Raw genomic sequence first — 14,671 nt, forward strand, 5'->3', positions numbered from 1 at the left:
TTTAAAAATGAAACTTTTTGCCTACAGTTTATACCGAGTGCCTCAGTTTGACCAAACACTTCACAGTGTAGAAATGTTTTCCTTTTGTTCCACGTGCTACTATTCTTCTCAGTGTCCACAGCAAACTCCTGAGACGTGCATTAAAAATGAAGGCAGAAGTTACAGAGAGGGAAGGATAAAAAAAAAAAAACCCACAAAATTTAAAATTTTGCAGCCACAATAAGTCAAAGTGTGTCTCATAGTTTCACCGGTTTTATTTGTCAGCCAAGCAGACAAATCGTCTCTTCTCCTTGAACTTTGCGTCTGCCACACTAACACCAACACCCAAAACAACTAAGTGCTGTATCCTACCAGACCTGAGTCCACCATCCATCCATCCATCTTCATCCGCTTTATCCGAGGCCGGGTCGCGGGGGCAGCAGCCTAAGCAAAGAGGCCCAGACCTCCCTCTCCCCAGCCACCTCCTCCAGCTTATCTGGGGGAACTCCAAGGCGTTCCCAGGCCAGCCGAGAGATATAATCTCTCCAGCGTGTCCTGGGTCTGCCCCGGGGCCTCCTCCCGGTGGGGCATGCCTGGAAGACCTCACCCAGGAGGCGCCCAGGGGGCATCCTTGTCAGATGCCCGAACCACCTCAGCTGGCTCCTTTCGATGTGGAGCAGCAGCTGCTCTACTCTGAGCTCCTCCCGGATGGCCGAACTTCTCACCCTATCTCTAAGGGAGAGGCCAGCCACCCTTCGGGGGAAGCTCATTTCTGCCGCTTGTATCCGCGATCTCGTCCGCTTGTATCCACTTGACCTGAGTCCACATTAAAGGAAAATCTGTTTTTATGTTTTAAATAATATTACAGATTTGTTTTATGTGTCTCTGTGCTGTATCAGTAATAATCTCAGGCTGCCAGCCCCTATTAAAATTCTCTTGCTCCCCCCACTGCCTGTCAGCCAGGTCAAAGCAAGAATTTATGAACCCATTATTGCTTGAAGTGAGACAAATATAATAACTAATAATATATATTTTTTAACTACATGCATGAGCATCTGTGCCACAATCAAAGCAACACTGCATGAATATTACTGGTCAAGTCAAAAACCATAAACTGTGCACAGTATTGTTTATCTGCTAACCAGAAGATTTTCCATAATAATAATTATAAAAAAAAATAAAGTTATACTTGCAGAGTTCTTGCAGCATAACGTTAATGCAGTATTTGCTGGGATATGCAGTATTTACAAAGGTTGATTACAGTTTATTCCACAACATGGCGATGTACCACCCTAAATGACACCAACACGCAGCTGTTTTCATTATTAGGCGGTTTTTCTTTTTCTTAAGGAGGACCTGCTGCAATAGAAACTCTGCTTGAAGTTCCAAAGAAGAACGATTTACATTAACAGTGTTCATTATTAAACTGTTATATGAAAAATGTGTAAATGACTAAAAATAAGCCTTCTTACTGTTACAAATTGACTACAGAGTTTCAATTTAATTTATTCATTTTATATTATTTATACAGCGCCAAATCACAACAACAGTTGCCTCAAGGGACTTTATACTGCAAGTTAGTAATACAAAGAAAACTCGACCAATCAACCTTTGATGAGAGCAGAAAGGAAAAACTGTTTTTAGCAGAAAGAAACCAGTCCCAGTATCAGGGATGGGGCAAAGGCACGCTATGGAAGAGAGCCACAGATTAAGAAGAAACACTCAGTGCATCGTGGGAAGATTTGTGCGAATAGCCGCTTCATTGAGTTGTGTTGCTAGATGCTGCCCTCTAGTGGGTGTTGTGAGCCCTTAGAGGGAAGTTGAGGTGAAAATAACAAACAGCTTTCACTGTAGTTATGAGAGTGACTTTAGAGCTTCTTATCAGCCGACTGCAGGCAGAAAGTCAACGTCTGTCTGCAATTCTACTGAAGCCAGAGTCTTCGCTTTAGGCCTCAGATATGACATGAAAATCAGCTCTCGCAGCACGTGTCGACATCACGGAGTATTTATCTGACAGCAGGCCCCTATCTCTAAGTAGACGAGCTGTCACATGAATGTCACATTATTCTGAGAAGAGCCGATTCAGAAAAGGAGAGCAGTGTGATTAAAAGCTTTTATTTATGTACAATAAGAAATTTCTGGCTCCCTGTCATGTGGAATGGCAGCGAACATATTTACACATATTTACATGTCAGGGTTTTAAAAACAATAAATCCTGTTATAATTTTAATCTGACTTCAGAGCGAAACGCCAAAGCTTTTAACTGCAGTCTGTGGAAAGTTTGTTAGCAGGACGTTTAATTATAAACTTGTAAAACTCACTTTTCTTAATATAAGAAACACACAAACAAATGTACAAGAGGACGTTAGTGTGCAACACACATACAGTCCGCATGGAAGGCAACATTTCATGTTATGACTCTGTGGATGTGCCATTTTCAACATAAACAGGATTTTAAAGTACAGAACGAGAGAGCAGAAGAAAGAACATCTAAAACTCATTAAAATGATGCGTTTAATCATTTTGAATATATGTAAGGTACATCCAGTTCATAAATTAAACCTACAACTAAGAGGTAACAGAATATGTTGACCCTCTGCTTGTGTTGAAAATGTCAAACTCATCTTTTCACATTGACTTGGTCAATTGAGCTTATCTCTCTGAGATAAAGTGCAGCACATAAAGGCCAGATAAACACTTCTACATGTGGAGGTTACAAAGTGAAATAGCTAAGTTATACATAAGATCTGTTTAAAAATCTTTTAGCTGATCGTATTCAGTATGAAACATTATGCGCTGATGACTACACATGACATCTATGTCAGTTTTACTCCTCATCACCGGACTTCCTTTCTTTTCCCTACAGATCACCAATCACATGCTAACAGTGCACTACTGTGTATTAACACAATATTACTGTGCACATCACCTCCATACTGACCGTCTTTTTCACAGGAAGTTCAGACTTGCCCCAAAAACAAACCTCGGAGGAACACACAGAGTTCTTTGGTAAATATGCAGCAAAGAAAAATTCAACTTCAGTAAAATTCTGACATCAACATGTCATTCAACTATTATACTACACATAACAAGAAGATACTTTTTGATTTGACCAATAATTGCAATCCACCTGAAACTGATCCAATTTATAAAACTATAAAAATAGCTCCACACAATCACTCTGCAGCACCAACACTAAAATCTTTAATCTCTGAATAACTCAAGCAGCATTGCGTAACATCGCTGGCCACCGGTGTGATAAAACTGTCTGTGTGACTGAGCTAAAGGTTTGATCAGATGACTTACACTGTCACCAGTCTCTCGTTTCAGAGACGCTGGGCTCTATTTGCTTTGTGCTCATTTTTCCAAGTAACTCAGTGCGACTCCTTTAATTAGTAAAATGTGTCCTAAAGACCCCTGAAGAACCGCAGAGAGAGTTCATAGGTCAGGAACATGGTGGAGCTCATTGGGAAGCCTCGGATGGCGTTCACTGATGCTCCCCTGAAGAACACCTGAACATTAAAAAAAAAAAGAGAAAGTTGGAATTAAATATGTTAAACTGTCTACACACATCTGTTATCATTCCAGATCTTTGGTGCCGCGCTGAAAGGAAACATGAGTGAAGGTGAACACAGCCCACAGACCGCAGTGTTACGTTGATTTTTCTTTGGGGACGCTGGCCTGTAGTAACCCAACTCACTGACCTCTGTTCACATCAACAGTCCAGTTTACTTTCTCAGAACCTGACCCCTCCTGATTTCTGGACACTGCGATAGCTTGTCTACAGTTTACAACCTTTGACATTATGAACAGCACGAATCAGACACACAGATGCAACATTTGCTCGTCTCAGGCCAGGACACCAGCCGTGTGACAAATGCTGACCTGACATAACCCCACATAAGGTTTTCTGCAGCATGTGGCCCGTTTTATTTTATAAGAGGATATTTTTTTACAACGAGGAGTTTCACTTTTTCATCCTGTACAGGTCTTAGCAAAATTATTAGACCACCACCCAAAGTAAGGTTTGTTGCCACAGCTGCCCAAAACTAACAATACTGATAATTACTGCAATTATCAGCAGTATGAACGGCCTCTTTCATGGAAATATTTTTAATCCTAAAATATAATTCTTGTTGTTGTCCATGTTAGGGTCTAGAAATCTCTGGAGGTGCAGAATGAGTGGAAACACCAAAGGGCAACTTTCAGCAGCATCTCTGACATCACTTTTGGTGTTGGCGGTGACAAAGGCAGGTGTAACAGGCCTTTTAAGCCTCGCTGGGGAAGAGGTTTCATGCCAAGTATCTGAAGAGAATTCTTTCCTTGTAATTTAAATATTTTCAGCAGAAACATTTGAGGAACCAAAAAGTGAACTTCAAACTTCACACATGTGAGAGCATTCAGTCTGCTTATTGGACAGATGTCTGTAGCAGCTATATGGCCCATTGATGCCCAGGGAGTGTCATGACTTACCCATGTGGAGGCGTGTCATTGAGGCTCAGTTTGGTAAGATGTTTGTAAAATTTCTTTTTTCTTTAAAATAGATATTGATACGATTTCAGGGACAACGTGTTGACCCAAGCACACACAACATTCGTTCAGGAAGCCCTGAGATCGGTACTACAGTGTCTCTGATGGACAAACTTTGTGCATCTTGGTTGATTTCTTCAGGCAGAAGCTTCAGTGTTCAAGCTGCGGTAACTTGTGTGTTCTGCTGGATCCTCAGATACAAAGCTCACATGGACACAGCTAAGTGTCCAAACACAGCGGGTAGCTGAGTTTGCATTGTGTTTTTGCTGTTTGTGTGGAGCCAGATCGAGGTGCTTAAAAACAGTGTTCTTATAGTTTTGGCTGGTTGAAGTCATTACTCACCTGTACTCCCTCTGTCTTGTAGCTGTGGATGATGCAGTGTAAAACTCCCTTGTACTTCCTCTGCAGCTGAGCATCAGCCTGCATTCGACTCTTTACCACGTCGGTTGGTGTGGCTGTGACCCAGGAAATGGACCCTGAGAAAGAGGAGAGAGCTCTGAACTTCCTGCTGATGTCATGGTGCAAGGACTCTAAACCAGGTGGAAGTCACATATGGAACCAGACAAGGACTAGAGCAAACACATAACAAAATCTCAGACTGTGAAAGTCTCCTCTGATACTGAGATTTTGTCATTTTATTGTGTAGGTCCAAAGATCACAGTTCAGCTCCTGGAACCTTTTACTTTTGCCAAAAATGAGGATCTTTAACTTCCTAAGACCCGAACTCTTCCCCAGCATGCATTTTTAATTGCCCTTTGATATTGGGCATATTGGGGCCCGATGAATGCAAAAACAAAAAATTAGCAGATTTCTTTACCTTATTTTTGTTTTTAAGAAAAATAAGAGCCACATATGAGGATATTTGTTTAAAATTTTGATAGAACAGTAGCAGTATAATGTCCCCGTAAGTGGATATCAGGCCCATGTAGAGCAAAATTGAGTATTTTGGTCAAAATAACCCAAAATGTGATGTCCACATATGTGGACGCCAAGTCCTAGGAGGTTAAATGAGGGTTACAGGGCTCAGCACAAACTTCACATGCTGCGTTCAGGCGCTCCTTATAACATCTGTAATAGATTCACTCACACAGCCAGCAGTAAAGAAGAAATGACTTGACATCAGCTGATACACGAGTTTAAGGGTCATTTAGACTTTAAGACGTACAGAACATAATTAAAACATTTACTGTAACTCATTGTTGAAGGTTTGGAGGAAAAATCATCAGGATATTGTCCGAGTTTTAGTTCAACTACGACGGATTCAGGCCTAATGGGAGGCTAAACATGGCAGCATTTCAGATTTATGCCGTCCAGCTGACCGAAGCTCTCACACTACATTTTTCACTCAGTCAGATGTTCACAGCTGGCTGGTCTGCATGTGGAGCCTGCTTTAACCTCTGAGACCAAACAACCCTGAAACTCCAGCCTCCGACTCCATGCATCCGTTTCCACCAGCCAGAACTTGATTGGCCTCAGATGTGTTTGCTCATATTGATTTCTTGCTATTGCAGTTCTGTGGAACCTACGAATGAACAAAGATAAGGTCACATGTACAGTCTTCGCCAGGTTAATAACAGCCCACGGACGTCATTCAGAGGCCGGTCAGACAAACAGAAACCACCCACAGCTCAGTCTGACCTGCTCGGATCAATACTGGTGTTTATGTACAGAGCAGAAGGTCTGGGACACAGCAGGACAATGATGTGTGTCAGCAGAGGAAAGTAAAGGAAAAATAAAGGTACTGAAAAAACAAAGTTACCTTTAGGTCTGGATTTTATCCCCAAACCCTCTGAACCGAATAATAACAGTGACCTATTTACAGCCAAACTGTCGGAGGCAATGATTCTCCACATTTTTGAGGCCGTTCCAGTTCATACCTTGTTAACAGTGTGTGAACATTACAGCTTGAACCAAGTTTAAAAAGGACTTCATCACATTTTAGCCTCAGTGTCATGAATTGTTAAAATAAGACGCAACTGAAGAGCTGCGACGTTTCATCAATAACTGAATCAGAGGAGCGAGGGCAAAGATAATGTGCAACTTTAGTTTTTTTGGTCATTGAATAGATGCTACAGTGACTTAATTATGTAAAAGTATTGATCAATAAGTATCAATAATAGCACTGATCTGACCCCAAACTAAAAATATCTCAGACTTTATGTGTTTTCTGTCATTTTATATAAGAAAAGAAAACTGTGTCAGCTGTTGTTCTACAGTACAGTTTCATCCGAGTCTATCAGTTCATAAAGCTGAAGAAAAAAAACAAAAAAAAAAAAACAACAACTGTCAAGAATCGGCTTCTACAACGCTGATAGGATAGAAGGGAAAAAAAAACAAAAGTAACATACTCAAAGATTTATCACTTAATGGAATTACTGGTTTGTCCGTGCTCTAGTCCCATTTGACAAACCAAGAGTGATTTCTGACCATTGTTCAGAAGTTCTTGATTTCTTGCCAAATTCCTTGTAATTGGGGGTTACTGCTGGCTCTGGTTGTGCAACAGTTTGGTTTAATGCCGACTGGCATCAGCGGAGGAGTTTACTTATATCTTATTAATAATTAACTTTTATTATCTCTGTGAGGTTCTGCCAGTGTAACTGATACAAGTAGGGAAATATAAAGAGGTTTTAGCAAAAATACGAAAGAAGAAAACCTTAAGATCTATTCGCTTTTATTCTCAAATGTTCAGCTGACATCGACCCCCTCTGGTTCATTACTAACAGAAGGACAGCTCTGAAGAACAAGGTTATGTTAAGGTTAAGGCAGACACTTCAGAGTGTGTGAAGGTCTCAAAACATTTTCAAACGTGTTGGACTCTGAAATAAAACCTTAAATAAATAACAAAGGTTTTAATAGCAGGTTTAACTGTGCTCTGACTGTGCACCCAAGGCTCGTCTAATTCTTCTACCGCTGCAGCGCTGCCACATCACATCCAGTCCAGTCAGGCTCACATTGAAACTGCCACTTCAATCAGAAACACGCACTTCATTAACCTCCACGTTAGCACTGACTCAACACGCTGCTCTTCAGGACAGCGTTGCCACGCCCCTCGTTAAAGGGTCAGAACTGCTGCATTGACATCACAGGTTAATGTTAGCTACTGTGTGTCCTAACAAAGTCATCAGCTTCCTCCCAAAGACCCAGAATCAGCACTTTGAGTACGGCCAGCTGTCTGTTCACTCCTTTTCTCCTTTGTTGTTAATTTGGTGCACAGTGACCCATCACCCAGCTCAGCGGTGAGTGGACGAGGAAAGAACTTCCACAAATGTTTTCCTGTACATCTGACTCACAGGTCTGTGGCAACAGGCATAAATTTAACTGACGTCTAAAGTCACCAATAACTCAAACAACGCTAATGACACTGAAAATATCATAGGAAACTTTGTTTTGGTGACATTTACCTGCCAGTCCTCCTGCCAGCCAGATGGAACATGGATGTGGGCTCGAAGTGTTGTCCGGCCTCAGCAGGTCGCAGAAGATGGTGTAAGGGATGAAGTAGAGCGTGTATCCAGGTACGTCCCTCAGGATCATGGCTCCGGCTCCTCTGTACAGGCCCTGGAGGCCCTCGGTCTGCAGGATGCTGCTGATGCAGTGGATGGGCCCTCGGTACAGCTGCTGCTGGCTGGGAATGCTGACGGAGCGCAGACGGATGTTGGTGCCATTCGACATGTTGCCCGCAAGGTGGAGGTTCTCTGTTTAAAAAACAAAAATATATGAGAGTGAAGTCAGTGAGCAGGTTAGTTAGGGATCTGCTTCATCCAGTTTGTTCTCCTCTCCGTGTCCTCGTCTCTGGGAACTTTAAGCAAAGGTGTTTCAACTTCAGGGGATTTTCAGTCTCAGCAGAACGTTTTTCAAACTTTTTTGTTTCTTTCTCACAGTCCAAAAATGTTGGTGTCTGAAACACAGGAAGGTGCTCGAGTCTTTCCATATCACGTGGAAAAGAACCAACCGACAAACGCAATACCATTAATATGTAGCAGTCCTTTTACATTAGAGTGAAATGACTTTCTGTTTTAGTGACGGTGATCATACCAAGTATCGGGCTTAGTAAGTCAGTCATGCTAATCGCAGTATGGAATGCTGAGTTTACAGTGAAATGGTTTCCTGATCCTGGCTGAACTCGCTGACACTTTGCTCCATCATAAAAGAGTCGGCTCTATTCAAAGTCAAGTCCAAAGTATCACTGAGGAAGATAATGAAAGAAATGTGACTAATCCCAGTGACCGGTGGAAGATGTATGAGCCTGCCAAACACTGTAAACATGTAGAAAGCTATAAATGTCTGACTGGAATCCCTCTGTGCTCGGCTTTATTATTTTATTGTTTAACAGAAAGACGCAGGCCAGAAATCACAAGACCAAGAAACAATATAACGACAGACTTTGTATTCATGCAAGAATGGGTTCCTAACTGTGGAGAAAATTGACATTTAGTCCTTAAATCCATCATTCAAAGGTCCTAAAAATGCTACAAACACAGAAAAATTCGATTTTGTTAGAAAAGAAAAATCTTTGTACACAATATGACAGCACACTTAAAGACCAGGACCCTCTACCAGCACTGCATCGGTGCATATGAGGGATAAAGGGTTAATAAGTAGAACTGAAGGGAAACTGTGTTCTTCTAATGGCTCAGCTCCTCAGATCTCTTTTAGATGAACAGTTACCTCTCTGGCAGCTGTTTATGGCCACTTTCATATTAAACGTTCTTTATTAATATTTACCATATGCTGTCAAACATCCTGATACACTTATAGATGCTGTAATGTTATTCTGTGTATCAGTGAATATCAGCATGTAGTTATAGAAAAGATGACACGAGCAGAAATGTTTTCTGAAGCATGTTTTGATGTCTGTGTCATCAGGACATATTCATATTGAGTTCTGAGGCTATGTTACCGTGACACTCAGTCTAGATAGGTCTTGCTCGATTTAGATAATAAATAAAAAAGTAAACTATTTAAAAAAAAAAAAAAAAAAAAAAAAAAAAGTACTCCTACTGGCAACAATTCTGCAACCAGCTGGTGAAGTGTGACTATCAAAGACAGCAGCTCGGCGAGAACTTTGTATCCCCAAAAGCTCATGGTGTAATAAGAAGGAAACATTGCAGAACAGAAGCTGGAGCTGTGTCAGCATTTCATGTATTAATGTCATCTGATGAACGCCACATGGCAGTTTGTGGCTGGCCTGTAATTAACGAGCAGAAAGGGCACAGCTTAACTCTCTTTGATGCGATCCTTAGTCAACTTGTTCTTTTTGAAATTTTAGAAAAGAACGAGGATTAAAAACAAAGCCATTATTTGAGCTTCCTCTGACAGAGGTGTATTTGGGACAAAGTTGTTACTATGCTGACAAGGCTGCTTTTTATCTGGGCGTGTGCTGTCTATGTGCCAAAATCTTAGAGAAGTTAAAAAGAGCAAAACTTTTTTTTCAAGGCTAAGATACAAAAACAGAAGGTTTTTGTATCAAAACCTGAAAAAAGTGATCCCCACGTTACCTGCTAGAACCATCTGCGTTTGCATTTGGAGTCTGATCTTAACCAAATCCACTGGAGCTCCCAGGCTCACGGACATCAGTCCGGTCAGCATGCTGGCCATGGTCAGGTCCAACATGCTGCAGGGATGCTGCCCGTCACCATAGCGATAATTGCTTATGAATCTTTGAGTGTTACTGAAGAAGCCAAACACGGCCGAGTTGTAGACCGTGATGCTGGCCAGGGGGAAAGACATGCCCTTAAAGAATCCTGTGACCTGAAAAAGAGTCGAGAGGGAAGCAAGAAGGTCAGCACAACATGTGAAAAAAACATACATATGCACGGGTAAAAGCAGGAAAAGTGTGGAGGGAACAGTAAAGAACTGTAAGTGAGGCGTTTACACTGATGACATGCACAGAATTAAATACAGGGTGCAGCTGCTGCCAAATAGTATGGAAACCTTTCCTCGGGCCAACCTGAGGAGGCGGTTACAGTCTGGGGAGACATATGCTGGGAATAAAACATAGCTGAATAAATCATGTGACCTCTGAGAGCAGCAGGCCTGTGATTTGTAACGGACACACCGAAAACTTCTTATCATATGACACCCCAAAGAGATAAAACCGATAGATGCAGCTTAAATTCAACCTTTTGCACATATTTAGCCTCACCTAAATGGATTATTTTTCTGTAAAATAAGCTGCTATTATCACTCAGCTGGTTTAAGCTTTTCATGGTGGTGGTAAACAAAAGGTCCAGCTTAAAGCATCCAGCTGGGAAACTGGGTCACAGGAGAAATAAAGCGACTGGGAGCTGTGGAAACAACTTAAAGCGACAGAATGACTGTGGATGTTTGCATATTGTGCAGTGCTGGCTCTGAGCTGAACGTGGTTTTAGGTCCAATCTATAATGAAATGATTAACTCGATCTTAGGCTCTGAAGGACCACATTTTGTGTCCAGATCCTATAAATCTGTCCTAACCCTGGCTCTGAGGGACTCTGATGTACTGACTGGAGTTGTGTGGAAAAACACTGGGACAGATACAATATATCCAAGTTTCTGATTGCTGCCCAGCATTTGTACTGCCATAGCTTCAGCCAAGTTAAAACACACAACAGAGCCAACAAAGCATTTGGTTAAATATACTGCAGGGTGAATGAAAAGCATATTTTCAAAGCATGTCAGATAACTTATTACCGTTTATACTGTTTGGAGCGATGCAGAAATGGAGGAAAGAGAAGAAGTTTGAATGTTTACCGTTTCCTTCCTGTAGATGGTGAGGATGCAGTGCAGAGTGTTTTTGTAGCCATTCCCTGCCTGGAGCCGAGTCTGAAACAGTGCCACTGACTTTATTCAAACAAGTAATTTCCATATGAAGAATAAATAAAGTTGATTTGGGGGGTTTTTTCCCCCCGAATGTGAAACATAGGTTTTCAGATTTCTTATTTTGGAGTTTGTTGGACAAAAATATTCAGGCTTTTCACCTTGGAGTCATTGCACACATCTCTGACTAAAGACAGTTCATAACACTCACACTGGTTTTGAGCACATTCAGATCATTTCTGATAAATGCTTCCTTCCTTAGCTGCTACACATACTAAATTATTTTTGGCAAAAGACATATGTGACATCAAAACATCAATTCAATTATAATTATAGGGAAGAAACTGACTCTGTGTGTCATACAAACACAGATCCTGATTTGTAGGATGGATAAGGACGTAAATAAAAAAAAAGTGGCCCAAAAGAATGTGCAACAGAGTGTATATGACTTGATGAGCTGCAGGCTTGATCATTTTTATAACAGCTATAACACAAAAGTGGAGGAATGCTGTAGTAAAATGATTCCAGAGGTCTGACATACCTTTACTGTATCCAGCGGATGGCCAACAACCACACTGGAAGCTCCTGCAGCCAAAACAGAAAGAAAAGAGGAATGAAGCACAAAATGCCAGAGAGAGAAAAACAGAGACAACTTTCCACAAAAATCTCAAGAGTTTTACTCATAACCAACATGCTGAAAGGCAACGTGTCTCAGCCAAAAACTAAAGCGTCTTAAACTGTTTTTACTGCAGGACATCAGACCTGCATGTTTGCAGTCAGGGCTTAAAGTTTACTTCAAATGAGCAGCCATCACAGGGGGGAACGCGAGCTACTGTGTGTGTGCATGAGTGGGTATCAAACACACACAACATACATGCCACAGGATCTCGCTCAGTTGTTGCCCAGATAAGAACCAGGAGTGCATGGTCATCAGGACATGAATATTGTATCAATGCAAGGACACCAAATATCAAATAAAAAAAAACAAGAGGGTTTGCTGCACGCACCGCCATCAGGAAGCAGAGCAAACGTAACATTACATCAAAACCATCCACACACAGCTTGATGAAGGTACCTCATAATTATTCCACCTTCTGTGACCAACTGGAGTGTGGAGACTAAATAATTACCCACAGCTTGAAGGTGTTGCACACTGAGCAAGACTTAGATCACATGGTGACGGCACAGGTGGGCCGATAGAAGCAAACCTTTCTGCAAACAGTCACAGTCTGACTGGATTTTTAAAGGTTTTTAAATAACTTCTGTCTAATTTATGAATGCAAACAGACTGACAGCATGCTGCCACCAATCTGAAAGATTCTTTATCATCGAGCACAACTTCAGGGGACTAGACTCAACTGGCTGCCAGCTGCTGGTATTCTGGTTATACTGCTATAGAACTGGAAGGTTGGTCGACATATTGCAAATATTAAAAATCACAGTGATTTCATATTAGTGCTTTGTTAGCAGTGTAACCCAGCAAAATTTATATATATATATTTTTTAAAAACGTCAGTTCACCTTTGCTGTGAAGGCAGTGAAACACAAAGTGAAGCTGCAAATAAGGCCGGACATGTTTCTTAACATTTTATAACATTCAGGGAAATCTGTGAGATATTCTTTAAGGTCTATTTCTAGCTTTCTATTCTTCTTCTTTTTTCTTTTTTTTTTAAATTTAAAGTTAACTGCATTTTGCAAAGCAGCCAAAAAAACGTGAAATCTTGGTGATGACAGAAAAATGCAATGCGCCCCTGGACACTGTAGTTTAAAATCAGATTAGAAGTCCTGCACTTGAACCAAACTTGTGGGGTTTTTCTGAGTTCATCATCGGCCTCCAAAAAGCTTTTATTGATAGGATCACTGCTATTGCTTCGGCTGAACATTTGGAGAAAAGAAGTAGGTCTACATAGATTTCCGGCATCAGCTCGTTGTGTAATCTTTTCTTTGTGACTGCAAAAGCTCCACGGCTGTGACTCTGACATCATAATAATGCAATGTCCAACTGGCAGCATGGCTTCACATTGCAAAATAAAGCTTATCAAAATTAATTAATAAGCCCAGAGACTGTCTTAGCTTTTCAGCTGGAGCTAGTTCCCATCCAAACCAGACTTGCTGAATATTAACAATGTCAGGGTTTTTCTGTGTTTTGTATTACAGCTGGGATTTAGAATATCACTATATGACAGCTTAAACATAATGTGTTTTTGCAGGGCTTTGTGCTTTTTTGTTTTACATCTTTTTATAATTTCAGTTTCATAGAATAATTAAAATAAAGCCCCTAGCGGCTAGCCCTGACACAGCACGCATTAAGCTTGGAAAAGGCGAATTTTTGTCCTTAGAATAAAAACGTGCGCAGACTGAATCCTGTAGACTGACCGAGGGGAGAGAGCATTCAGCGAGCAGCTTTCCGAGTAAACGGAGGCGGTGAGCCTGCGTTGCAGTGACACTGTGGGAACATGAGGGGTTCGGGTGGGGGTGGGAGTCTGCGCAGAGCCTCCACTGTTTATCTGGATGAGGATGCACGCGGAGCTCATGACGTTTTTTCCCCTGATAAACGTGTTTTTACAGTACAACAACGGAGGATTGTGCGTATCTGTGGAGCTCTGTGTGAAGCTCACTGGACCCAAACAAACGCGCTGTTGAGCCTCCCTTCACCTCCCACCCATGCCATCTTCAGTTCGCCCCCACACACCCCACAAAGATCCACTGAAAACACGCATTGACGGAGTGTCTGACTGAGGAACTCACCTGCAATCCATCCTGCGATGAAATCATCCACGCGGAAACTTTTGGAGGTCTGCATCTTCCACTCGGAGCTGCTCTGCGCGCCCCACGCCAGTAATCTCACAGTCTGCGCGCTCTCCACGGGACAGAACACTTACTGCTGCTGGTTGCTCCCGCTGATCACGTATCGGCCCAAACTTTTTTCACAAGAAGGCAAAAAAACGGCTTATAGAAGGTAACTCCGGGAGTTGTCACTAGCAACCAATCAGAGCAAAGCCTGAATCTGTGAGGCCGTTCTGCTGGCCAATCAGGAGTGAGCTATCCAAAGCTATGCGGCCTATAGAGAGGCCGGGATGGAAATGAGCCATGAGGAAAGCTGAGCAGAAAAACAGATACTGCTGCACATTTTGACCTTTCTCTTACTTCACTTCAGCCTGCCCAATAAGAGTAAAACTCTTAAAGACCGACAAGAAAAAGTAACTTCCTGTATGTGCTGTAAAATGATCATCATGGATGTAATTAAAGCAGCTTGTGCTTATATTGATCTTCTATACACTTCATATATATGAATGGTGGAGTGTGATCAGTGACACAGCTGTGAAACAGAGCTGCACTCAAACAGACTGAGCTGGATAAAAATTGT

At 41.7% G+C, this 14,671-nt stretch overlaps 1 protein-coding gene across 1 annotated transcript; it reads right to left on the reverse strand.

Annotated features, from left to right (window-relative positions):
- Positions 1 to 1,604: 1,604 nt before the first annotated feature.
- Positions 1,605 to 14,249, reverse strand: slc25a48 (solute carrier family 25 member 48). Its single transcript, XM_085360843.1, has 7 exons — positions 14,053 to 14,249; positions 11,846 to 11,889; positions 11,239 to 11,310; positions 10,005 to 10,257; positions 7,911 to 8,201; positions 4,852 to 4,985; positions 1,605 to 3,491 (listed from the first exon to the last, which is right to left on the reverse strand). Exons 1-7 carry the CDS (start codon positions 14,105 to 14,107, stop codon positions 3,387 to 3,389), a joined length of 954 nt encoding a protein of 317 aa, XP_085216969.1. The 5' UTR covers positions 14,108 to 14,249; the 3' UTR covers positions 1,605 to 3,386.
- Between the last annotated feature and the right edge of the window lie 422 nt (positions 14,250 to 14,671).

Source organism: Diplotaxodon limnothrissa, linkage group LG2, assembly GCF_057381915.1.
Source record: "Diplotaxodon limnothrissa isolate DT_005_m linkage group LG2, D_limnothrissa_male_GT1.1, whole genome shotgun sequence".
Classification (NCBI taxonomy): Eukaryota; Metazoa; Chordata; class Actinopteri; order Cichliformes; family Cichlidae; genus Diplotaxodon; species Diplotaxodon limnothrissa.